We start from the raw sequence: 27,214 nt of genomic DNA on the forward strand, positions 1-27,214 counted from the left end.
GACTAGTGGGTAACCAGTATTTCCTGAGGGTTATACCCATTTTGCTTGCCTTTCATAGTGGGTTTTCATAGGTGTTTATGTAAGGGTGTCCAAGCTACAGCTGCTTGCAGTGTGCTCTGCAGATGTCCCCAGCAGCTGCCCCCAAACTCAGTTTCCATCGTTTGTGGGAATGGAGCTATGCCTGGTTGACACCCCGCTTTTTTGCACCGTAACCAGCTCGTATATATTCTGTTTTTTTGATAAGCTTCAAGTTAAAGAGTCCAGAAGTGATAGGAAACTTGTGCTGTGCAGACTGTTAAAAGAGCTCAGCCAACACTGCTTTGCCTGCTTCCGTGGCACGAGAAGCCTGGCAGAGACGGGGAGACGAAATTAAAGTAATTACCAGTAACGCGCCGTTCAGCAAATCCCAGTTTCTGTTTCTGACGGTGTTAGCAGAGCGGTGGGATCAAATCAAAGGCCACAGCCCCCGCAACAAAGCCCTGGCAGAGCACAAAGGATGCAGCAAGCAGAGCCACGAAGGACAGCCAGCTCCAGGGGAGGGGGAGGTGGAGGCCAGGAGTGATTGTCTGTCTCCTGATAATGGGACCAATTTTCAGTGCAGCTATGCCAGCTGAGCTCCAGAAAGGCACCAGGGAATCCAGCTCAATGGGCTTTAATTTGTGCATATGTGTATGGATTGTATATGACAGGCACGGTTCCAAATGCCTGCCAAATCACGCCGCTGTGCTTAAACCCTAATACGTAGATAATGCAGCCGTGGGATAATCAAAGCAATCTTTGTCGTATGGAAAACTGAAACTCTTGGGGGCACAGTTTAATCAATGTATTATTGGAACTAAAATTCCAGCCTGGCTGCGGTGATTGTGTTACTAGGTGCCATATTTAATTCATGAAGAAAAACGAGTTTTTAAAATTGAAATGCGACTCAAAATCTGCTGGTCGGTGCAGAATGCAAGATTAATTTTATGCTGCTTGTAGGCGTCAAAGAAAGAGATAAGAAAGAGCAAAAAACTTTCTCCTTTGTTTTTGGGTTCTTTTTATCAGATTCCTAAAGGGCTCAAAAGTTACAAGAAAACACTGCAGAAAGGTAGCTGTGATTTACCTCACAGCTCCCATCTCTGTTTTTCTACTGAAGGAGGTTTTTCTTTATTAATATATATAAATCTCAGACTTCTCAGGTTGAAAAAAATGTCAGCATCATTTAAATATATATATATTTGTAATCAAATGGCTACTTGCTTATGGTTCTTAGTAATATTCTCCATGTTTTCAGGTAGGTAATATAACACGTCACCTCCACATACATATATAGTGGCAGTAACCTTTGCTCCTGAGCTTCCATGTTTTCCTACAGATTTGGCCTGATTTTGCTTTAATTAACAAATAAAGAATCTGCTGATTCAAAGGAAAATACCGCAGTGAACCAAATCTGGGTTATATTTGGCTGGTGAGGAAACAGAGAATGACGCCGGATGTGGAGGTGACCAGGACATTCCATCCCAGCTTTCCTTCCTCATTTAACTTTTCTTTGGCTGCTCTAGCTAGAAGTGATGCACGAGGGCTGGAACAACAGTAGGTAGGGAGGTTTTTCCTTGCCAGCCCCTCTGACACAGTAGCAGAGAGATTACAATTCCTCCATCTTCCTTCCTGCAGGCTCCTTCCTTCCCATCCTGGGGACATTCTTTCTCCTGATGCCCACTCTCTTCCCCCATTAGCCAGTTTCCTACCTCTTAACCCCGCAGGGCAGGGCAGGCGGAAGTCTTGCACTGGCACCACGTGCTGCATCATCTGCTCCTGAGACACCCCTGGTCCTGCCTGTCACACAGCTGTGTGCACAAATGTGTGCCACCCCATTAACCTGGCCCAGCCGTCTCTGCCTGTGGGAAAGAAGATGCTGCAGTGGCAATAAAGTCAGGGTGGTTTTTATAGGTGCTGTTTGCAAAGTCCCCGTAGAAGTTAGCTTGTAAATTGGAGAGCTGTAACAATACTTCAGGATGACAAATTACGTAGTGTCTTCCTGCAGCCCAGCAAACCCGAGTGCTTCCCCGCAGTGTGGTTCATATGTTTGTTCAGACACGGGCTTTTCATCTGTAGAAAAGCAAAAGAATAATTGGACCTCCTGCTGGCAAGGATGTGGCATCCACAAATGGGATTTTGAGCACCAAACTCACTGACTTGAGAACCTCGGCCTTGAACTCCATGGCTGTCTGTCTGCAGACTTCAGTAAATGTGCCTGAATTTGCAGAATGAAGTGGCTGGGCCCAGCTGAATTTCTCTTACATTTAAGAGCAGAGTTTGAATTCTTCTACCAGAGCTCCTTGCTTGGCAAACTAGCAGGCTTGTACTGAAATGCAAACGGACCTTCAAGAAGCGTGTGTGAATGGAGAGCGTGGAGTCGGGTGCAGAGGTGACCCTCAGCCGAATGCGACGGCAGCCCTTCAGCTGGATTTCCTTGGGTCGGTGGTGGAGAGTTTGAAACGTAGGGCAATTAAGCTGACTTCAGTGAGGTTAGCAGTAAGAGTCAAACCTGAGTGTTAGGGAGGAACAAAGATCCTCATCGTTACGGCTTTATTACAACATTTGTCGTGTTTCCTTCTTTCTTTCTTTCTTTTCCTTCAAGTTCCTGCCGGGCCATCAAGTGAAAACCCTTCAAGAGAAGATTTCTTAGCTTCATAAGAGCAAACTGGAAAACGTGAGCGCTACATGTTCTGTAACTACAAAGCTAAAAAAAAAGGTTAACAATTCAGTTTTCAGTGTAACAGATTTTAATTCAATATTACAATCACAACACTTTTGGAAAGCCGGATTAATTGCTTTAAACTACCAGCAATATGGATGCAGCTTGTTATTCCTGCTTACATCCAGGGCCTGGAAATCCAGATGAATACTTTTCTCCTGAAATCATAAAAACTCTGTTTTTCAAAAAAACCCAAACGGACAGAAAATAATAATATGGGAATATTTAAGTAATGTTCCATTTCTGTATAGTGATAAATTTAAAGAAATAATGATGAATACCCTCATATTTGGTGTTTGTCCAGTTAAAAGGGGGGCGGGGTGGTGAATACCAGATTACTCATTTCTCACTTGGACAAGCCCTGCTTGTGTCTATAGTCGTAACTTTGCCATGGAAACCAGCACAGATTATTGAGTGGTGACAGTTCTTGCCGTGCTCCATGTGTTTCTGCTGACCCTTAGGAGAGCTGTTTTGGTGTTAACTACTGCCAGGGGGTGAGTAACCATTTCCCACTTTACCGAAGGAGTTTGTGGCTTTACTTCTTCCTTGCATCAGCTGGGGCCTTAAACGTAAATTCATCTTCAGTGACCTGCTTCAGCTCATTAACCCGGTGGAAAACTATTCCCCTCTCCTTTTTAAAAACAAAACAAAACCCACAATCTTTTCTTTTGTCATGGTTTCTTCATATAAGGTTTTTGTATCCAAACCAATTGCAATCAAGGCTGTTGGCCTGGATTTGCACTAGTTGAGAACAGAAGCAGAATTTGGCCCTCAGATTAGCATTTCTGGTAACTCAACACATATTTTTTTTTCATAATAGTACTTCAATTCTGTTTTGTTTCAAGTGTTTGGCTTACAATCATACCAGTGTTTCAGTAGCAAAGTGTTTCAACTTTGGAGCCAGGGATTTGAAGACAGTAACATGCCTGCTTAATTATAAGGCAGTAGCATTCAGTCAAACGTTTTAGGTTATTATCATCCAACATGAAGCTTTTAAAGAAGAAAAGGACACAGGAATTCAGGACACAGGTCTCTTTCAATCCATATAACTTGTTAAGGACAGCTTGTCCCTTACAGAATGCCCTGAAATCCAACCTGGAACCATGCAAAGCGGGACACTTTTGTGAGTGTTTGATTTCAGCCATAAGGGCGCAGGACATTTTCATAAAAAAAAAATAAAAATAGAATTGTTATGAAAGCTGAGCTGGCCTCTTCCTTCTGCTATTGAAGGAAGCTTTGATTCACTAAATTACTGTCTTTTTGGCTCACGTTTAAAGGGTGCGTTACCTTCTTTTACAAACAAACCTCCGTGGGATGGAGCTGCTGACTTGTGCTTGCCTGGTGTGACCGCTGCAACAGGCACGAAGGACCAGCTGGCCTGTCCTGGCACTCTCCCGTCGTGGCTGGTGGCAAGAGATGAGCTCCAGCCAGCGGGTGCTCGCCCCGTCTGCACCAGATCTGGGTGTACTTGACATGTCTGGGGCACGTATCGCCACAGCTACTGTGGGGCAAACAAGGATCCTCCCTCACCTTTGGCACAGGTACTCGGGTGAAATGAAGCTTTTCTCTGTAGTGTGATGGCGTTTGGGGTCCTGCCATGGGAAGCTGTGCATTTTCTGAAGTGTGGAGACCCCAGCTCTATGGCACATTCACTGGCTGCTGTAGCTGTAATTCCTTCCATCGGTTCAGTACGATAAAGGTACAGTTTTATATTTCAGAATTTCACAAAAGAAGTTGCCATCACCAGTGCTTCAGACGTTATTCGCTGAACTGGATTGCAGATGAGAAAGGAGAAAACATCACAGAGAGCATTCCCAAGTTCCAGGAGGTAAACAGTTATCGCTGGGATGCCTGTTTAGAAAGTTGGCAGCCTCCAGGATGATTACAGCCGAAATCCTACTTCAAATAAAGCGAGAGCTGATATTTATTCCTTCCTGCTTGGTTTCATTTGGTACATCTCCTGAGAGAACTGGTGCCACCTTGCGCGTCTATGCTGAGCTCAGTTTGTGATTTTAATACATATTTTCTTTTGAAGAATTAAAGAAATAACAATAATAATACAGAATTTATGTTCCAGAACATAAGTTTCTGTCCCCTGACCAGTGAATCATTGATGGTCTAAGAGGGGTAGCTTGTAGCACGCAGAGAGCCGATGGGTCACGCGGTGCTGTTTCTCCTCCTTTCAAGCTGCTAAATCCCATTAAAAGGGAAGCTAGAAACAAATCTCGTGTATTTTTAGTATTTTCTCTCTGGGAATGTAATTACTGTGACTGACACAAAAATTGCATGAAATCATGAGGAAAGAAGGAAGTGGTGTCTGTGGCTGTGCCGGGAGGGTGCTGCTCCACCCAGTCTTCTCCCTCATAGGAAGAGGCTCAGGGGCTTCAGGGAGCCTCTGAAGACATTTCAAAGCCCTCACTCTGAAGTATTTGTTGTCATCCAGCTGGGTCTTCACTGGGAAGTCTTCGGGTACTAAGATGAAAGTCGTCACGTGGCGAAACAAAAGCCCTAATCTTACGCAGATTAATTTATTAGTTACGCTACAGTTCCTCGGTGATGGTCCTCTTCCCAGTAAGGCTCCTCTCTTGTCAGCTTTTCTAAATGCAAAGTAGTTTTTTGGTAATTATAAGAGGAAATGGCTTTAACCCCTATTTGCTTTATGCTTTTTTTCCACTATACTGAAAACACAGCGTGTTTAATAGCTACACTCTTACTTAAAACCGCAGTACCCTAAGCTGGATGGCTCCTCCACCTGCTTTGCCCAGGCACCCCAGCTGGTGCTGGATTTCTGCTCACAATTTCTGCTTTGTTGAAAAGTTACCGATCTCACAAGTCCTGTCTTCTCTGTTGCTAAAAGTTATCACCCGCGTAGGAGCAGTATTTTTACTTGAACCACAGAACTCAAAGTGTGCAGACGCGAAGGGTTGCGGTCCCCAAAAGGACTCGCAGTCTCCTGTTGTGCTGGTCCACCGTGCCAGAAAAGGAAGGACTTCCAGAACAAGGGCAAAGCAGAAGGCTGAGGACAGTAACATTTCCAAATGCCATAGTAAGCCAAGAGGGAGTATGAGTAAGAGCCCTTTGCTACTTCCTAAATTGCTTTCACAGGAGACTACTGGAATAATGCTATTTCTGGAGCGGCGTCCTGTTCTCATTGATCTTTTCCCTTTCCGTGGTGGACGTGATGTCTTTCTTTTTCCCTCATCTTACTTTTCACACTTTCTTCTTTCAGCTGCTTTTCTCTTTTTCTGTCTTGTTCAGGTGTTTTCTTCTTAAATGGCCCTTTCTGCCAGAAAAGAGAAAAATCAGGAATAAGGAACCTGACAATGCTTTGACATGATAACCCTCCATAATTTGTTTTCAGGATTATTCCCTTGGCAGCAGAGCTCAGTTAGCAATTACAGGTGACAAGCGTTTGTTGGTGATGTTGCTCTTCTCCTTTTTGAGAGCAAAGGAAGGGAATTCTTCCTTTCTCGAGCTCCTTAGAGCTGCCTGAGCCACCAGAGTCGAAGCAATTTCCTTTGGGCAGGTCAGTGGGCAAGCTGGTTCTGTTAACATATTTATTCAGTAAAGAATGTCATTATATTACTTTTTTTTTCTTTATCTCCTGTTATTATAGCATATCTACAACCAGGAAAAAAAATTCAGTTGCAACAGAGGGAGAGAAGAATGGTTGATGAGAAGAAGCATGACTTGTCATTGTCATTTATTAAAGATTGACCCTGGACTGGTGAACTGTAAAAGCGTAGAGAGATCACAATTTTAAATTAACACAATTTTAAATTAGCACAATTTATTGCAGATCTTGCCAAATACTTCCAGTGATCCTATTTTGGCTACAACTTTACTGTATTTCCTCTGTTCAGCTGAAGAAGTCTGTGGAAGGCATCTCCATCAGGCTTGCTTATTTATCTTTTAAATGTCGTTCAAAATGGCTCAACCATTTCTGAAGTGGGGACTTGGAAAAAGGGTTTTCTAGGGACTGCTTCTTACGGATGCTTCTATTACCTATTAATTATGGAGCACAGACGTAACAAATGATGTGGGGAAGGTTGCAGGATGTGTTTACTTCTCTATGAGATTTTGTTTATGCATTTATGAAAATGTGCCAAACTCAAAATCTGGCCAAAATAGAAATCCCTGAAAAAAAATCTTAAAACCATAATTCTTGTACTTTCTAACTATGGAACACCTGGCATTACAACGTTACTATTTTCAATATAATTCTTTGGTTTGTAATGATACCTCCATAGTAATTATATCTGCCTAATATTTTCTATTATAGAAGTCTCTTTTAGTTGCTTATTTCTTTGTCAAGACTTAACTGTTTGGGCTGACACTTCCTATACTTGCTTTCTGCCTCAGACTGAATAGTTTGGGGAAGCTTTAGTATAAGTGATGTAGCTGCGTTCAAGAATGGTCTGAAGACAGAAGATGGTGAGAGGTTCTGTTTCTTGTTTGCAATGCTAAACATTTTTTTTGCGTTTTCCTTCAACTGTCTTGCCTCTCCTGAGCAAATAAATCCTCTGGAATTAGAATTAGGACCAAATCCTATGGCAAAAGGATAGTCCTGGGATGGAAGAAATACCACATGCTGTCCTCAGGAAGCCTCAGAGAGATTTGGGTGAGGTACACCTTTGAAAATCTTTTTACATCTGTTCAGAAAGTACAGGCCTCAAAAAGATTTAATTCAGTGACCCCAGGCTAGCGGTAAAGGGCCGGGCAGTGAAGGAGGGGGCTGAGCCCATGTGGGGTCAATCTCAGTATGGCAGAGGCCATACCTCCCAAATCACCGCGTACCGCCTGGAGGCCCAGCAGCCCAAGGTGATGCAGAGAATGGGTAAAGACAGAGTTGATGCCATCTCCCTGCCTGTTGGGCAGTGCTGCAGCTTCCCTCTGGTTTTTGAGGAAAGTTGGGGGTCTGTGAGTTGGGAGGCTCAAAGCCAGGGAGTTTGGACATGGAAAGTTAAAAAGACGATAGGTTTGATCAATTTTCTTTTTCTGGGAAAGCCTGCTAATGCCACGTAAAACTGTTTTTATTTTTTATTTTTATTATTTTTTAAAAAAAAATATTTATTACCATAAATGTTGCTGCAGTGTTTGGCTTTTTCTCTCGGGGAGCTGTTAAGTCACTGCTTTAATGAATGAATGAGTTAATTCATTGATTTCTATTTCTGAGAGCTGTCTTTCTGCGGTGGAGGGTCTGACTGTAGAAACTGCAGCACTTAAGATCTCCTAATAAAGTCTGAAAACCACTCTGGGATTCGCCTGATAAAAGGGGCCGTGTAAATGAGAGGCTGCTGATGGTGCAGCAGTAACTCTCGCGCAAAAGCACAGCAAGATGCGCCCTACGGACGCTTCCCATCCAGAAATAACCAGGAAGGAAAGAAGAGGAGCTGGGGGCTACCTTTCGGCTCTGCGATTTACACTGCCCACAGGGATGTCTCGCCACATTGGCCATGTATTTTTCAGCTCGTTGCCAGTCCTCGTGCCACCTCCGAACTCGATAGCGAGGCTCAGACTTTGTAACCCTACCCAGAATGGCACGGTTCTCTTGGGCCACTCTCCACTGCTCCTGCTTTCGTTTTTCTCTGTTTAAACTAGCGGGGGAAAAACACATAAACAGAATCAAACTTCTCATCAGTTGCTCACGTTCCCACGCCTGGGAAGCCAGAATATGAAACATCTGTCCATCTTGTGTCAGAGGAACGCTTGCCTAAGCTGTTAGACTTCTCCTACAGGGACTTTCTCCTCCGTGATCTGCATTAACCAACCCTTACAACCCAATCCTTTTGTCCTCCGTAAGAGGACAGGTTTTTGGTCTTCCAAATGGAGCCCTGCCTATATGGAGCTCTGGTACATTTTACAGGAGGAAAAATGCTACTTTTAATCTTGTACCTTGAATTAATGCCAGCCCTCCGGTTTTGGAATTGCTGTAGTGTAGGGGAGGGCATGGCTGGTGTCCGAGATGCTTAATGATCTGTTTCAGTTGCTTTGGTTTATGCCTTTGATTTGTTTACAAACCTGATGAACCGAGTTGGGAAATACAAAGATAACCAAGATAAGCATGCCGTCTCAAAACTCCTTGGAAGCCTTCTGTGGTTTCTTAGACTGTAATTTCCCAGGCAGCTAAGCTGATCTCATAGCAGCTTCCTGCCACCAGAAAAGGAACGGCTTGCTCTTTCCCCTTCTCTCCCTGCTCATCTCCCCGCTGCTGCCAGCTGTGTGGTCTTCTCTCTCCCTTGCGGCAGCCCTGGAATTCATCATTTGTCTCTGCAGAAAGTGGCAGAAAAGCTATCCAGGTTTGTTTGCTTTTGTTGGGTTAGTTTTCTGCTGCTTTCTCAAGTTTAATTAGTGGTGGAGAGGTCTGATGAAAACCAGAGTTGATCCAAAGAAAACAACGCGAGTCTGCCACTTGAATCAGGAAGGGAGAGAAGGACTGAAAAGGGGGAGGATGCTCTTCCCCTTCCATATCTTAGGGGATCATACCTCCGGCAGTATAGTTAACTGATGCTTGTCGATGCCTGCACTGATCTGGGTATTAGTCACTAGGGACAAGTGCGTGATGTGCAAGACGTGATGTGGATTTGCAGGATATGGCCATGACAAACTCTATTTCAGATCATTTCTGCCTTTCCAAGGAACTGTGCAAACATCAGGATATTCGTGACCATGAGGCGCAGCGAGTTTGACCTGGGTCACTGGCACACGAGCTGCATTTTGCCATCTGGAGGCACTTTAGGACCTGATGAGCAGCCAGTATGTCATGAAGTAGTCCGTAAATGAATCACAAGAGGTAACAACCACCACCTAAGCCGTATAAACCATTCTCTGTTGTACCATCCGGATTTTTCCTTCGCTTCAGGAGCCTGTCCCTGCTGTTGACTAGTTTACTGTACCCTTTTAGGGGTGTGAATTGCCTTGTGAATCCAAAACATGTAAGCTGGTTCTCCCTAGTGATAAGTCTTCAAGGTGTCTTTTGCTTAGTCTCCTCTGAACGGTAAATTGTATCTTGATTTCTCTGCTTCCTGCTCCAACTTTTTTTTTTTTTTAATTCTATTTTTTGCTCTGTTTTTATTTCATCTCTGAGCTTTGGATCTCCCTCTTTCCAGTGGTGTCTGTAGGAACAACTGGCGAAGTCAGCAGCAATGACTCACTTAGCAGTAACAACAGCTTTGCTGAGACATAATAGGTTTGCTTCATTTATTTCCCTTAAAGTAGGGCAACGTTCTCTCCCTCTTCCTTTTTTTTTTTTTCTTTGCATTCCCTCAGTTGTTAAACTGAAAAACTAGTTTAAAGGCATCTTCTCCTCAACAGAGGGTAGGAGGAAAATGACCTGGCATTGGATTTAGTGCGACAGGGCAAGCAAGTGTCATGCTGAAGTGCTGATTATACCTAAGGCTGCCTTTTAAAATACACGTCCTCACAGAGCAGTTTATCCTTAGCTATGCTCGTCCCTGGGAAGGTAACTTGATAGCTAAACAGAGATAGTGCTGCTGATGTTACCTTTTGGCCTTATAGTCATTTTTGCTGTCGATTTGTCCTTTGGTTCTCATGACGCGGGACACCTTCTCCAGCAGCAAACGGTTGTCTCTCCTGATGACCGAAATCCGATCTTCCCCCAACTTTGTGTACAGAAGGAATGAAGAAATGCTTCTGTTTGTACAAGGCCATAGCAAACAGCAGGGATGTACTGTGTGTGCCTAATTTGTGCTAGCATTGAGAGAACCTCTCTTTCACCATTGTACTGGTGACCCAATGAGAGAGGACCCATTGCAATACTGTGGATTTGACCCTAAAACACTTCCCTCCAGTCACATCAAATGCATTTCATCAGCGTAAGCACAATTTCTAAAATTATTTGCCAGTGTATACTGGTCATCATTATCATTTTTGTCTACAGCGGTGTTCACAGACTCTCACCAGGATCTAGGATCGTGATGCACACTGTACAGGAACATAATGGGACTCATCAGACTCCTCTGAAGTCAACGGGAGTCTTTTTGTTACCTTCGGTGGGCCTTTGGAGCATACTAATTCACTCTTCTGTTCTCCCTTTTTTTATCAGATTGGATGCTGGGCACTGCAAAGATGTAGCGTGTCCTGTATAAACTGACTCATCCTGCTCTGATAGTTCCGAATGGCTGATGTTAGAGTTGTAAGTTACTGTAAGTTACTACTACGAGATGTAGTGCATCTGCCTCACGCGCTAGGGTTTGTACCCAAAGCAGGCCAGGTACTGTAGTACACTGCCGTGCTGTAGTATAAACGTCCCTAAAAATGGTGCATTAAAGTAATCCCATCAGGCTCTGAGTTACCCTGGGGAGAACGATTGTAAGGAAGACAACTGGTTACTGGCAGGTTGCAGCCCTAGAAGATTTTTTCTTTCTTTATAGAGCACATTGGGAAGAAGCAGGATGAGAAAGAGATCAGGTCTCACTTCCAGGTAGCAGGACCTGTAGTTCAGAGGAACACGCCTAAGAGTAGAGGGTTCCTATTTTTCTGTTTTGCCTTTTTTTTTTTTTTTAAATTATAAACATGGGGACTGCCGTTGTTGGTGGTGATTATGTACACATGCAATTTTCCATTTTCAGAGGAACTTTGTCAGTGCTATTTTTGCACTTATAGGAAAAAAAATAACGACAGCAATTGAATCCACACCCTAATATAGCATATGATTTTATGCACAGGGAAGAAGTGAATTGTTTTGATAGTGAAATGATTTTAAGGTGCCTGGGGATTATTATGTCACACAGTGAGACGATAAACTATTTTAAGGAAACTAATTCTGAAGTCCTTACGTGGGCTCTGCTCCCGCTGCCTGCGGGGCACCATGTCGTAAATTAAGCCTGTGACAGGGTTTAGCTGCACGTATTTTTTGCCGTGCTTGTTTTTTTTTTAATTATTATTTTTTAATTGTTGTTATTTCCTTAGTTAATTAGGTAACAAATTTATTTTCCACTCTCATCTTTTAATAAAAATTTGCCTCTTGGGAGCAGTAAGCTGGTGAAGGATAACTGCCAGTCAAGGCTACCCATTGTTATTTCTTGTGCTTTGAATATGTTAACATCCTATTAATCAGTTCATTGCTCTGCGTGCATCGTGATGATTGGGTTATTCCTGTTACATGAAAAAAAAATTGTGATTTTTTTCGTGGTTGTGCAAAATTATCGTTAAAAAGGATACTCGAATGCTTTACTACTCGTCAGTCTGAAGCAGTTTGCTGAAATCAATAATCAAAAAGATATAATAATGTGTATTTAATACAGCATGCTACCCATGGATCCTGATAGTCCTGTTGCAGCAGTCACTGCAAGGAGAAAAAAAATGGCTCTGAAATTTAGCCCATCTGGTGGTCTCTTTGTTTGCATTGAGAGGAGACACGAAGGTAAGCCTGCTGGTGCTCAGGGAAATATCCGATACAAACCTTCAGCTTCCCTAACTTCAGATGAAGGTGGCTGTATGTTGCAGGGGCACTCGTATCCACTAAGGGTTTTGCCGCTTGGATCTGCAACAGAACAGGAATGTTTATCCATTTTTTTGTTGGAAATACCCTCGCATATCATTACAGGAAATCTTTTAATTGCCTTGTTCTGTTTTGCTAGCCAGCAGTAACACTACTAAACATATGATTCATTATATCAGCAAAGCCAGACTTGCCCAGAAGGAGAGTAGTGGGAAATTAAAATGGTAAAGGCAGCTGTTGGAAAGCCTGCGGGGATGCAGAATGCTCTTTGTGTTGGAGAAACGTAAAAATACATGCAGTCAGGTTACACTGGTGGTGATGTTACGATAAAGACTGTCTAGGAGAAGGCAGGCAGTTTTTGTTAGGCATCCAGCAGAAAAAAATAAATAAAGTTAATAGTAAAAAGCCTCAGGTATGCTGAGCTGTGCAGGGTCTTCCAAGGGGATGCAAATTCAGGATGCTGACAGCAAGAAGTGAGCAATATTGGAAAAGGACTTCTTGTGTTGAAAGTGTTGGTGGATACTTAATGGAGTTGGGAGTTCAGTGGCACAATAATAATATTAATCTCCAGCCTGACCCAAGCAGCCACGCAGCACCTGGGGAGGAGGAATAATCTGCGAGTGCTCTTGGGCTGAAGAAACCACGTGGAAGAAGCGATGGTGGTGGGGAGTGGAGAGAGACAAGGTTTACGGGAGAGACGGCTCTGGCTGGGGTCCTGCGGGGAGCCAGACTGAACGGATGCTGTGGCTTTGCTGCTGCTACCTCTTCTGCTTCTTCGGGCACTCTGAGTAACTGCTCTATCAAATTACATCAAAATAAAAGTAATTTTAAGGGGACATGCAATTTGTTAACGTATCAGTCAGTGGAAATCAGCAGTGTGAAGAATAGCACGTGATAACTATGCAAGCTGTGATTTTCATATATAGATATGCAATTTGTTTCAAACTCGGAAGGTGCTTTTTAGAAACAAAATTCACTCTGTGGAGTTCATATCAGTGTAATTTCATTTTCTGGGAGGAGATATGATTAACTTCTCTCCTGTCCTTATAGGCACAAGTGTAAAAGTAAAAGCAGGTATTTTTTAAGCCCGCCCTAATCTGTTGAGGCACTTCCATGGTGTTTTGGGGCTATTTTATATTAAATTCTATGCAGGATGTTGCAGAGAGGAGACAAAGCTCTCGTTTTTCCCCCAACCTTTTCTTCCGTTAAGAAAATAAAATGATTCCGGCTGAAATTATTTGCTCTTGTGCACATGAAATACACGCTGGTGCTTCCTGCTGGCTTCAGATACCCTGGCACAAAGGTACCGGTGCTCCAGCAGCTGGCATTCACCAGGGCAAGCTTGAATTTGTGCCAGCCGTCGGCTCGGTGAAGCGCCGGGCAGCGGGTGTGGGTGCTGAGGAGCCCGCTCCTCGGCTGCTGCTCGACCCGGGCACGGTTCCCAAAACCTGGGAAATCGAGTAGCTGTGCTTGTGGACCAGCAAGCCTCTCGAGGCTAACTCGCGCAGGAGGAAGTGGAATTATTTATTTCAATATGGTCAATTCAGTTAGAAAAAATATCTCGAGTTCAGTTCCCTGCCTCATCTCTTAACTATTTTCCACCTGCAAGTCAAATTAGGGGAACAATGGAGGGAAGGAAGGAAGGAAGATATTTTTATCCAGTTAATGAAACAGACACGGTCTGGAAATAATGAAGTACTATTTCTTCGTATTAAAGCTAATTACATTGCGATACAATCTTCCTAAGGTAGCAATTCAGTTGAATCATCACTGATGGCACTCACTACTTAGGGATTTTCGAAAGGGAGCAGTCCTGCGTTACGGGGCAGAGGACTGCCCAAATCTTTTTCACTTCTGAATGTGGTGAACATCCTTCGGGTAATTTTAGATGGACACAAGAGGTACACCTATATTTGCAGGATATTCTCAGAACGTGTCTCTTGTAACTTGCTGCTGACCACTAGCTTCCATAACAGTACTAAGGAGGAATTGGGATGAGCTGGAGCTTTTTGGGACAAACTTATTCTTTCAGGAAAGTCTCCTCTGTGTATCAAACAGTCGTACCTACCCTTTTCTTGTGCTCTTCGTACTTTGCTGTGTCCCATTTTAGCTGAAGATATTTGCTGCCACATGGTAAAATCGGCTGGTAGGCTCGATGCATCTTGTAAAACATAAAGTATCACCGAATCTGGGCTTTGCGGAAAAAAAATAAATAAAAAAGCGCGAGTAATATCAGGCCGAGCCTTCCTAAAGCAAAGCCCTGGAGACTTGTGGTATGTTTGTAGCCGGTCACGTGGTGGTTGTCATGGCATTTCTGCTAAGAAAAAGAATGAATAGCTGGTGGTAGCTTTTCAAACAATACATTTAACGAATAGCAAACAGGAGCTGAACATTACAGCAGAGCACTCCGAAGAGTATTTTATTGGTGCACAGAATGGGTGACCGAGCACACTTCGCTCGCCAGCCCTGCCTCCCGTTGTTTAGGGAAAGACGGCGGTGCGAGCGGTTCATAATGCTTCATACAGCACTGTACGTGTGCGAAGGGCTCTGTAATAGGCTCTATTTCCCGAGCTTTTAATTGAAAGGCATGCCTCAGTAACGCGCTGAGCACACCCACGGCACGAGGTGTCATTCTTCGCGCTGCAATAACTTGTGTAAAACATTCTTTCTTTCACCGATAAATATGAGCTGTGCAAAAGCCACAGCAAATGTGTTTATAGCAAAATGTTTCTGGTTTTTAATGGCCTTTTCTCCTTTATCCATGTGCTGTCTGACTGCTAACGAGTTATGGAAGGCTCAAACCGACTTGCCAAGGCCAGTTATTTACAGAGGTGACCACTGGCTCTCATGAGGGGCTGTCTTGAATTTCCCTCTTCGTTGGTTGTGTTCGGCCGGGAGCCAAGGAGGCGAAGATGTTTCCTCAGGCCCACACAAACCTGGAAAAGTTTCTTCTGCTCCTTCTGGCTCAGCTTGGCCTCCTCCAAAGCTGGGCCTGAGCTGACATGATGTACTTGAGGTTTGGCTGGCAGAACCAAAACTCACGCTGGTCTGCACCAGGACGGACCACGGGCAGCCCGTTTTAGCACAAGGCTCTTCGTGTCGGGCACCCTTACACGTAGCAGTTCGTGTGGGTGCAAGAGAAGAGCAACCCTTCTATCTCCTCACTATCCAAGGTAACTATCGCTGCAGTCAGGGCCAGTGCTCTCTCGAATCCTTATCTTGATTAAATGTGGTGTTTTGGTAACAAAGCTAGGTTGGACACGGGGGGCTGTGCATTTCTTGAAGTTGCTGTGAATTGGTGCTTAAACAACAGGAGCAGATATGACGTTAAAGCCTTGACGCATACTAATTTTGATCTGTAAAGCCAACACTTAATTTTCAGATGAACGATGGAAGGAGTTGAAGAGTGTTTTCTTCCATCTGCTGGGGTTTTTGTTATTTTCCTGTTGAAGCAGCAGGAAGACGTGAAGAATATCAGTAAAATAATAGACTGTCGAGAGTTGAAATGCATCTCCTCGAATATGTGCAAAATATAACCGTACACAGTAATACAACATTGTATTTCACCCTTGAACAAGTAGAAATACTTAGGCCCTTGTTTGTTTGTCAGGGTCTCAGCCTCTGTCTTTTAAAAATGGTACGTGTCTAATGACCTGCTATGGAGAGATCCAAAGGGTAGCGCCATCAAAGGATTCTTTTGAATGATTTAGGTGAATCCCTTAAAAAGATAGGGAAAACTTAGTTCCTTATGTTGATGGCAGCATGGCCCACCGAGGAATTGAAATCACTGGAAATAGTTTCTCTGCTGTTTCTGAATTAAAGTTTGTGACAGCAGGGAAGTGGCTTTAAACTTCCTTGGTGGTTGCCTGTTGTCTCTCTGCCCTCAAGAGCTGCGGACTGTGTACGTGTTCATTCAAACTTGGTTTTGGGTGGGGTTTTGTCGGTGGTTGTTTTTGTTGATGGTGGGTTTTGTTTTGTTTGGGGGTAAGGAAAGCAAAATAAGGCATTTTCAAAACTGGCTGTCTTCCTGTCCAGCTACCCAAGGCCCAGGAGGTCCTTTCTGTCAGGGGATGATGCTGGAAGACAGGATCAGCCGTGCAGTACCTCAGTTTCTAGTGTCATGGTCTAAACATAGCTTCAGCCAACCTGAGGGGATTCCTCAGCATTTCACTGCTTACTGAAAGCAGGCTCATGAAGTATCCTTAACAAACCAGAGGATTGGACCTATGATCTCTACAAGACGAAGCAGATATTTATGAAACATTTGCTCTGTAAATTCTACAATTGTATCAAGTAATGGCCATGGGAATTTCCATGTTCTCTGCAAGACTTGCGTATGGTTTCTTGATAGCAAAGGTACTTGCTGAAGAACAGATGAGAAATAAATAGATAATGAACATAAGGTTTTTGCAAAAAATGCATTTTCCAGTGCATCGAGACACGTATACGTGCAGCTTTCACACCTAGCGTAGAGAATTGTGTATCTGCAGCATAAAATCAAGGTGGTCAATAGCAGTCTGCCTCTTGAACATGGCCATCTTGGGGTGTGCTGAGCTCCTTTCCTGAGATCTCAGCACCCTACGGCTCTCATAGGTTTCTGGTTTCTTTTTTAATCTCCTTTTTTTGTTTTTGTCTGATTTTTGAGCAAACCTCTTCATGTAATATGTAAGGCTGTAATCTCTGCAGGGTGATATCGATGCTAGGATTTTGAATATTGACCTAGGTCTCTTTGGATTCTGTTGCAAGGTTAGTGAGGTGCTGCCCCTGCCCCTCCCGCTGCCTTTGCAGAAGAAGCGGTGGGCTGGCTCAGGAGCTGCAGCAGCTGCTTACGCTTATGGCCAGATATAGAAAAAGCTAAAGATGATGCTTCATCTCCCACTGCTCCCCCAGTATGCACCGTGCCTTTGGAGATACTATTGTTAACTGTGAGCAGAAGTGCCTTTTCTGTTGTTTGCTTTGACCTTTGTGTGTATAGTAAGAAAATGTAAGAGGCTGAGTATGCATTATCTGAAATTTAAAGGTTTTCTATACATATAAAGAGGAAAAATATATACATATATATTTTGTTGACAGTTTTCCTGTTTATTTTAAAGCCATGACAATTCCTCACTTTACTTTATGTCTTAATGTGACCAACTTTGGCCACATGCACGGACTGATCCACGTGTTTGAAGTCACTCATGGGTGTGCTGAGGGCCCAGCCTCCATTCATTCACTGCCTTTCCCTCGACGGGCATTTGGAGATGCTGAGAGAAGGCAAAACATTCTCCTGCCAGTTCAGTGTGTTACCTGATAGGATCCGAAGCGGTGACTTTGACCCTGCAAACACACACCCTTATCATATAACCCCATAAGCAAACCACCCGACCGAGCGGCTGAGGAGTCCGTCTGTAGTCAGGGGGACAAAAAAAGCAACTGCAAAAAGCTGCTGGGGGAGAGGGACCCGCTCTGTCCCCGGGTGCCACGTACCTGGGCGCCTCCATCTCGAGTCCTCGTGCACGCGTGTGCAGCAGAGCGAGCCCCCTGTGGGGCGGCAGCAGCGCTCGCTGTGCGAAGGGAGGGCTCGGGAGGGCCGCTGCGATACAAAAGCCAATTTGCCAGATGCTTCCTTCATGTTTGACCCTTTATGGAAGCTTTGAGCAGGAATTAATTTGGGGCTGGGGAAAAAAAAAGGTTTGTTTCCCACTTATTGTCTGAGAAATTGAGAGGAGGGAAAGGGGGGTGGGAAGAGAGGAAGAGGAATGGAAAAACATTGCTGTAATTAAAGTGAGTTTTATTTATATATTGATAGGATGTTGATACACACGTACACGACGTTAAATCTTTTGGGCAATGTTTGCTAAGATCCAGCACACTTTTCTGTGCATCTGTAGGTGGGGGCACAGCAGAAGGCACGCGTTGTGGGAGTGGGCTGTGGTTTGTGCTCGCTGCTGGGAAGCAACCCGCTGCAAGAAGACCTCAGGCAGGTCCGTCTGTCCGTCCGTCCCGCGGGAGGCTGGCGGGGGCAGATGTCAGTGTTAATCCTTGCTGATGTGTTGCTCCGTATTTTAGATTTTGCTAAATACTGTTAGATACTGCTTATACTCCGCCTTCCTGCTCCGAACATCTGACTGCTTTATGGAGGTTAAAACAAGTCAGTGGAGAAAATTAGGAATTAATTATAATTTTGTCAGGTGCCTGGACGTGAGTATTATTTGGGAGAGTGCTTCTCTTCTTCTCTTTCATTCTCCACTCCACCCCACAGACCTGGATAGCCTTCAGAAATCACTTGTATCCCAGTCTTCATTTTTGATTCTCCTTCTTTGGCCCTAGAAATAACAGAAAGATACCCAGGAAAAAGCACCGTGTTTCCCTGAATGCAAGCATTATCTAAACACGAGCCCTTGGCTGTTCTCCTAGGCCTGCTAGGCACCAGGAAGTCATCTGCTTAAGGGCCTGGGTATGATTTTTTTGGGAAAAAAAAAAAAAAAAAAGCGTCTGCAACTCTAACCCAGCTGTAGCTGCCTCCCTCTCCCTGCTGGCATGGGGAGAGCTGCCAAGTGCAAGTCACACCAGTGCCTTCAGCCCCCTCCTCGGCCGGTCGGGTGCCATAACCCAGCTCACCGACGGGAACTGCTGGTCTTACCTGCGTGTCCTGCCCCAGCCAGCCCGCTCCATGCGAGCCAGAGAGGCAGGCGAGTCCTGCAGCGCTGCCTTTGGGTTTGCCCTCTGGCTTACTTGGACTCCTTGCTCTGGTTTTACTGGCACGGAGGCAGCGAGCTGCAAGGTTCTGGCACTTGGAGAAATACCTCATCCGGATCCAAACCCTCTCTCTCTCTTTTTTTTTTTTTAATTTATTTATTTTTTTGAGTGAGAGCAGATGTCTTGGACAGGCAGGTTTTGTTCCCCTTAAGGGTGCTGTGGGCCAGCCACACAGCCAGAAGGCCCTGCCTCTTCAGACGGAGCTCGAAGCCAGCGCTAGATCATCCTGGGTAGGGGAGGAAACCCTTTGGGAGCGTGGTGCAAGGGGGCCGACCACTGTGCCACCGAGAACACGGTGGCAAGAGCCCTACGGCAGTTTGAGATCCTAGTAGCCAGCTGCTTCGATTTCGGTTTATATATCTTGCTTTGCAGGCAAATAACATTATTGTCTGCAGATTCAATATCTGTTTGTTTAAGCAGTGTCAAGTTATGGCTTCTGCGTGAATGCACACAAAGCCTCCCGTACAACTGAACCTTTCCCGCTGGGTGCAAGAGGAACCTGCTCCTGGGTGTAAGGAGGATATTTTGCTCTCTGACATCTGTGCGTGCTTGATGAGTGACCAGACCTTGCGTCTGTGGGCCTAAGCCGAGATATCACAGCTATTTCCAGCAGGTGGCAGATGATAATCGTGCTAGTAACCGAATCTGGGTACAAATGATGTGTTTTCCAGACTGTTTACTCAGATATTGACTTAAATATACACTTTACATAGTGGCTACAAATGTGTTTCCAACATCAATAAAATAAGATTGCATAATTGGAGTGGATTGGTAGTTACCCGTGATAATATGTAATTAAATACTTGGGAATCAAGCGTGGTATGATTTTTATTTTTTTTTTTAAATTCAGCTTTGATTTTTTTTTTATCTCCCGGATCAGAGAAATTGCTTCTATTCCAAAAACCTCCACATAACCATCTGGCTAATTGTGTTCCGTGGTGTAAGATTATCTTTGCTCACGCACTGTGATGGGAGAGAGCTCCTCTGCGCAGTCATGCCTGGATAATTACCTCGGAAGAATCACATGCTAGAAACGAGGTGCCAAATTGTGCTGCGCTGTCTTTCTTAGGTAGCACCTCACCGGCAGCGTTCCCTGCTCGGGCGGCCCTACCGACAGAGCGAGGTATGTTTCAGCTTAGCAGCCCCTAACGAGGACCGGATTTCGCTCCTCTTGCCCTTGTTGGAAGTTACTCACGCACATGAGTAATCCCAGGGAGCTGAATGGGAACTATTCACCGAGGAGAGCCAGCCCGGCGTTCACACGCTGACCCGCCAGCGTTGACTTCAATGGGATTTTTGACCAAATGGAAGACAACAGGATCTGACCCGCGGTAGATGTGTGACTACATGGAAACGGCTATTAAAAGCTCAGAGCTGCGTGTGGGGTAGCTGCGTTACTCACGGCGCTGGCTGCGCGTAAATTAGGCAGGGCTTCTCCCAGTCCATATAAGCTTCACAGCATCCGTCGTGTATCTTACTTGTACCACAAAACTGGGGCATATCTGGGCAGAGGAGTGTTTGTTTTATGGGTGTTTCCAGGTAGATGCTGGCAGTGTAATCCCAGCGGCTTCCCTCTGGGTGCTGTAAAACCCCCTGGGGTCCATAGTAGGGAGAAGCTGGGCTAAGAGCTCTCCTTACAGCCCCCTTGGAAGAGATACTACCGGTGCCGCTAAATTAAGGGAGCTTGAAGCTTTGCCTGGGAGTTGGAGAATAAGGATAAAGTCCTGTGTTGTCAAACTAATCCTCATAAAGAACAGAGAAGACTGCAGATGAGTTGGTGACAAGTAAACAGAGGAGATATGGAAGTGATGGGTACGGCTGCCGATATGCAGCGACTTGTGAAATATGAGCATTTATGTCCCTGTTTGCATAACCACATATTTATTGTAAACAGCAGCACCCACTATTAAAAAAAAAAAGGCAGGAAGTCCCATTGCTGCTCAGTTTTCTTTTTCTCAAGATTATTTGCTGATTTCACTTAGAGCAGTTTGACAAGGAGCTAATGTGGGAGAGATGAGAATGGATGCCTACTTACTCAACTGCAGTAAAATTCACATTTTATTTTTGTGCAGAATCACTGTTTTTTTTTATTTTATTTTTTTTTATTTTTTTTCCTGTAAGGTTTTAAAGCAATTTTATTACATTATCATCTTTTATGGAAAAAGAAAGGGATTTGTTCCTTAATAGGAAAGCAAAGTTTATGGGCTCAAATAAAGCAGATAGGAGCCAGAGCACAATGCCTCTACCAGTTGAACTCGGAGGTATTTCGTGTTGGTAAACCTCATCAGGATCCTGAACGTTCTGTGCTGGCCGGATGCAATGACTTGGATTTTTACAAGGTTACATTTTTTAGAAGGACACCGGGCTGACAGATTTTTAGAAGTGATGAACAAGAATTAGAAGAGCAAAGTGTTCTTTTTTTTTTTTTAAAAAAAAAAAGTGATTAAAAACCATACATCATGAAAATGAGTTGTATTGTCTCAGCTATTGTAACAACCAGTTCTCACTGGTCCCTTTTTCCTGTAATTAAAGCCATTTTCTTTCCCCTTTCTGGCCTCTTCCTGGCCCAGTGTTCCAGCAACAACCAGCAAAAATGTGAGACTTTTTGTAAAGGCAAGTAGTAGGAAGGACAGGTAGACCTGCTTTTCCTTCAACACCCATTTTCAGGGACCATCGTGGAGATCTTTGCTTTCTTTATGTGTAGTGACTGCAGTGCAAAGCCCAATTTTTCTGCTTCTGATGCACAGGTCTATTTTTATCCCATGTATGCCCATATATATCCCATATGTGTGTATGGCACGCACAGAGCTCGGTAACAGCCGGTAGTTTCCCCATTTCCCATCTTTCTCCTTCAATTAAACTTTGTAGTTTCCCCATTTCCCATCTTTCTCCTTCAATTAAACTTTGTCACTTCCGTACTTTTGTGAAATCCGTGTTTTCTCGTGTCAGTGTTGCTGACTCCCTTGCTAATTAAAACCCTGTCATCATCCTCTTCCTTTCCTTCTTTCATTTAGCGTAATGGCCAAAGCATTTCTCTTTGCCAGACTGATCATACAGGCTATTTCTTTACTCTTTCTTCATTCCTCCATCGTTAAGTCAGATGCAAACTCCTAATCTGTAGAAACACCCATAATCACAGGCTGATCCTTAATTTCCTACTTTCATGGGTTCATTATATTTCTGCCGTACTTCTCTGTGCCTGAAGCCTGGGGGAAGGACGGCAGCACTTTCCGGACCAGTCGGTTCTAGGACTTCTGGAGCAGATTTTTTATTATTATTTTTTTTTTACTTTTCTTCTGGAGCCAGGCAGCTGTAGGTCAAACCTGATATTCCCCTATGTTCCATATATCCACACTTCTCTCAAGACCAATATCTTGGTAGTATGTTATTATTAAGAGATCTTGACAAAAAGACTAAAAAATCAATTTTAATGCATTATTATCAGATTACTCTGATTTAATATTGTCACTGCTTAACATAATCAAGTTTAAAACCATAAACAGTGAATATCTGCTTAGAAGACAACTTCTTTGGCACTGCCATTTATTTATTGTTTACCCCCCTGCTATTTTCTGTTTGTTTGTTTGTTTTTGTTTTTCTTTTCTGATAGCATTCTGGAGATGTAGGACTTCACTATAATAGTATGGCAACAAAAGCATGTTCTTTGGAAAAAAGTCAGTATGATGTTCAGTGTCATTGATGTGGTCAGTAGGGTGTTAGGAATTACTAGAAAAGGAAAAAAGACCAAAGAAATGAAGAATCATCATGCCATTCCATCCACTGGTGGCATCCCCCTATCTGAATGCTACTTATGTTTCTTGTTCTCTGCACCTTAAATAATGATAACTGTAGTGACAGAGATAGAAGATGATCAGAGGCTTCTGTACAAGAAAAATAACGAGGCTTTCAGGTCAGAGCAGATGTGTTTGGGGATGAAAAGTAAGTATAGAAATGGCCTACAAGTTCATGACTGGAGCAGGCAAATATTAAATGACTCGGTTATTGGCCTACAAACACGTAAAGACACAGAGAATTATTATCTTTTCATACAGATCACAGTTAAATTGGGGAGCTCGTACTGGGAAGGCAAAAACTGTAAATGAATTCAAAAAGTGATCGCATACACTCACAAGAAAAGCTCTCTCACGAGCTGCTAAGGTAAACATGCAAAAACAACCTTAGATGAAGAAATGGTTAATCTATAGGTTACTGAAAGCTAGGTGGCAGGCTGGCCATCTATTGGGAAGCACCTGACAAAATGGAGCCCTGTGGGCTGTGCTGCTCAAAAGGGCCGTGGTTTCCCCAGCTAAAAGTGCTCGCCGTGTTGACAATGTGTTAGTCTTTGAGACTTTCTTTTTTTTTTTTTTTCCCCAGATTAAAATGATTTGTAGTTCTATAGCATAATGCAGATGTACAGCATAAAACACTTCACATAAGCAAGGGAGTTGCCACTGTTGCCACTTCATTTATGGGAAAATGAAGTGCACATAAATTTCCCTAAAATTGTTTAGCAACTCAGGGGCATAATTGAGAGTAGATTCATGAGGTTTCCATTAGCCTCTCTATTAATCGTGCGCTTTATTTTCTCTCTATCTCCAGAGCACTTTATCTTTTCCTTTAAATGAAAACATCCCTGATGTGGTTTTGGGTTTTTGTTTGTTTTAATGCCCCATTCCTTTTTTTGGTTTTGTCTTGTTTTGAATGAAAGTTTGGTAATGCAGGTGCTATGGGCTGATCTGGTATGAGCCTTTTGCTTTCGAGCGCTCATGATGAGAAGAACCTACAGAAATGTTAAGAAGCTGTAATACCACATAAATGTAGGTAGCAACTTCGTGGTACCCAGAGGGATATTAGGTTCATATTTTGTTAGTTTCTTGCGTAATGCAAAAGGAGATTAGAAAGCTTCTTATATTCTGTTTCCTCCCGAGAGAAAGCTATCATGAAGATCAAGAGAGGAAATGATTTCCTTGCGTGGCACAAATGAGTCACAGAAAATGACCTTCTTTGTAGTCTAATTTAGACCCAAGAATCCTCTGAAGAGCTGATAATATAAACCCATATGGCTTGGATGAAGAAAAGTTGGAAGAGATATAGTCATTAACAGACTCATCCACATCTTAAAAAGCAGCATTTCACTTTGCCTGGATTTTTTGATCAGACTGCTAGCAGCTGCAAACCTCATGTTGCATGCACATGTTATCTGTAATACGCAGATACACATGTGATATGCTGGTGTTGAGGTTTTATTTCAACAATGGAGATATTGACAAAGGAATGCACATTCTTTGGCTGCTTCTTTCATGCATTTAGTGTCTTTAAAAATACATATTCATGCAGTTTTGAAACATCGAGTTCATTTATGTTGTTGGACTACACCGCGTGTAGGTTTGGAGGCAGATGTTTGTTACTGCGGAAGCAAAAAGCTTTTTAGCCTTCTGTCAAGAAAACAGAGAGAACAGAAAATAAACGAACACCCTGATACACAGAAGCACTGTCAAAGAGCTTCAGGAAAAAAAAGGGCTGGTAGGAAACCAGAAGAGGAGCTGGACAGCGCAGTGAGCTGTAAGTTGCAACAATTTGTAGGTTCTCGTGTGGAGAAGCTGAATTATTCCCTAGTGAAGAATGTAAGAAGGTGCCAGCCTTTTTTTTTTTTTTAACATACTTTCTCTATTTTTTTTTAATTACCAGGGTGGGATTTTCCGTAGGCATTTTGATAGTTTCTTTTATGCTGAAGTGCAGAAGTTGGTGGCGCTTGACTGTTTTAGAGAAAAAGCTGTCTCTTGTTTAATTTTGCCACAGCCTCCCTGGACATATCCATGCTCTTGGTAAAGCAAGGCCATCCTGAAAAACAGCCTTTGCACTACCCCTAAAGCAAGCCTGGAAGCGTAGCCTCGGGTAAGCACACAGCCCTAAAGCTGCCCAACGTGCCCCTGTGACCCAGATGCACCTTTGGATTGGGATGCTTTCCTTTCAGGCTGCTTATGATCATGAGCAAGGCATTTCAAAGTGTCATGGCTGAAGGGCCTCTTGCTTTTCATAATAAACAAACGGGAGTCGTGACTGGTTTTGTTTCTCGTTTTTACCAATGACTGTGGTACACCACACACCCTCGTAAGCACCACTGCTAGCAAAGAGAGTTGCAAGCAACACCTAAGGTCGGGGTGTGAGGGGGGCAAAAATTACCCTAGGCAACAGTGTGAATTTGTCCTGGGTCAAAATTTACGAGTTCTGACCGCAAATTTGGGTGCACAAGAAGGGGTGGGAAGTTTATGTATTGTCTGGTTTTGTGAAGATAGAATAAATGGGTTATAGGTAGATAGATAATTTCTTTGCCGGACATAAAGGAGGTAGGAGTGCCATGGCTATCTGAGAAGAGCACAACTGCAAATTGGGAAGGATAGTCCATCCGCTGAGAGTAACTCTTACAGCAGCAAATGCTGGGAACAGAATTGATTTTTTGTAATGACTATTTTGGGGTCAACTTTCTGCAGATGAAAAAAGCTTTGACTGGAAAATGAGGTCAATTGAAGTCTTTATGTAGCAAAGGCAAGCACAGCAATCAAAGAGAAGTAAAATATTTTATCTATCTGGGATGTCTATAATATTTAGAGCAAGGAAACAGGTTTCTCTCCGATCTTGTTGGGGAAGATTTATCAGTTCTCAGTATCAGCATGTAGAAGAAGGTTTTTTTTTTTTGATTACTGAATCATCACAGGTACAAAGATAGCTTTTTTCTTTTTTTTTTTTTTTAAGAGGTCTGTGAGCTCCATTTGTGAGCTTGATTGGAGTCAGGTTATAGAGATCCTGACAATAGGGAAAGCAAATCCACTTGCTTATAGCCAACATGTTTATTTCTGCCTGTGTACAGCATTGTGCATAAGAGTTGTTTGTTCTTCTTCAGTGAGGTGACTCTGGGCCCACATTTATTTTGTGCAAACATGTTCAAGGTGTGTGCATGTGTGGTGAAGGAGCAAAATCAGCAACTGCTGTGTATCCCCTTTTATTTGTGAGCACGTACTGAGTGTTAAAGCAGGCCTGTAGAACATGCATTTTCTAAAACTGTTTGCTTGCTGCATCCAGCATCTGAGAGGCAAGAACAGGATGGCCAGCGAGTGTCCTTGTTAAAATGTGAGCTATTTTATCAGTGTACTTGCAGCTCCTGTTCAGGCTGGAAGGTGAGACAAAAATAGGGGAGGTAGAAGGATCGTGACAGGTGAAATTGGGATTAAAACGGGAAAATGCTAGAGAGAAATGAGGGTATCACAGGGGGATACAAAGGACCAGCAGGCAGAGGAGCTCAGGCATTGCAGTGAGCTGGAAGCATTAGGGGGAAGACAATATACGTGGTAGGTCCGACTGGCATAAAGTAAAGGAGGGTACAGCAGACATTGGGCATATTGCAGCTGGGAGGAGGGAGTTGTGGCAGGGATGTCGGCAAGTGGCAAGCCTGTGCTTTATTACATCGCTTCAGAGCCTTGTGCTATAAAAATATGTTTGCCAAATGATCGATGTTGCTTGGCTATGCAGCCAGCGAGCGCACAGTAAGGCAGGCAGCTCCTGGAGATAACTCACGGCTCCCCTTGCTAGCTGTGAGCTGCAAAACCCACACGCCTCAGGCTTTCCTATGAGCTGACCTCCACGGCCGCTGTAGCTCCTTCTCGAGTTGTCATTTGCTCTTCTAGCTCGCCTGGACAACTTCTCCCCTACAGACTGCATAAGAATTTACTTGGGATCTCCCCCACAGACTGTATACCTTGTGGGATTTACTCGGGATCTGCCTTCTGATTTCTTTCTGTGCTTTGACAGTTTGCTTCCACTTAGTATATATGTATATATTCTGAATATACAAGGTGTGTATTCTTAATATATGTGAAGTTGTCCTTAGCCTGCTTGCCTTTCTCTCCTGAAATTCACAGCTAGGGCGGGAAGGCGCTTAGCGGTGGGTTTGTTTGCTTGTGCTTGGCTTTTATTTCCATTTTTTTTTCTTCCCTGCGGGCTGGAGAAGCAGCCTTTGGCTGTGCTTCTCCGCTGAGCTGCAGGGCAAGGTGAGGGGGCCGGTGAGGGGGAGAGGGCTGAGGTGGACATGGATGAGGGGGACAGGGCTGAGGGGGACAGGGCTGAGGGGGACAGGGCTGAGGGGACTCAGCGCTGAGGCGACTCAGGGCTGAGGGGGAGCCCGCGGCCCCCTGGCGGCGGCGGCGGGCTGAGCGGCAGGCGGCGGCCCAATGAGCGGCGCCGCCGGCCGCCCGCTGGCCAATGAGGCGACGGCGGCG

The 27,214-nt window shown here is 44.0% G+C and overlaps 2 protein-coding genes across 2 annotated transcripts in view; one reads left to right on the forward strand and one right to left on the reverse strand.

Annotated features, from left to right (window-relative positions):
* RASA3 (RAS p21 protein activator 3) overlaps window positions 1-27,214 on the forward strand; it is a 164,741-nt gene that overhangs the window by 14,632 nt on the left and 122,895 nt on the right. The window lies entirely within an intron of this gene.
* Window positions 2,749-18,068, reverse strand: CFAP97D2 (CFAP97 domain containing 2). Its single transcript, XM_083801839.1, has 6 exons — window positions 18,011-18,068; window positions 14,269-17,857; window positions 12,162-12,242; window positions 10,241-10,359; window positions 8,142-8,334; window positions 2,749-6,020 (listed from the first exon to the last, which is right to left on the reverse strand). The coding sequence occupies exons 2-6, from the start codon at window positions 14,371-14,373 to the stop codon at window positions 5,886-5,888; spliced, it is 633 nt and encodes a 210-aa protein (XP_083657965.1). The 5' UTR covers window positions 14,374-17,857; window positions 18,011-18,068; the 3' UTR covers window positions 2,749-5,885.

This window comes from Anser anser, assembly GCF_964211835.1.
Source record: "Anser anser genome assembly, chromosome: 1".
NCBI lineage: Eukaryota > Metazoa > Chordata > Aves > Anseriformes > Anatidae > Anser > Anser anser.

What these genes read in the sequence shown, in the direction of transcription:
- CFAP97D2 (XM_083801839.1), bottom strand. Translation starts at nt 14,373, where the DNA reads ATGTTTTACAAGATGCATCGAGCCTACCAGCCGATTTTACCATGTGGC. An exon ending in ACGAAGAGCACAAGAAAAGG is followed by an intron (nt 12,243 to 14,268) that starts GTAGGTACGACT and finishes GTTCTGTTGCAG; the next exon opens with ATCCAAGCGGCAAAACCCTT. An exon ending in GTAAATCGCAGAGCCGAAAG is followed by an intron (nt 6,021 to 8,141) that starts GTAGCCCCCAGC and finishes CTTTTCTGGCAG; the next exon opens with AAAGGGCCATTTAAGAAGAA.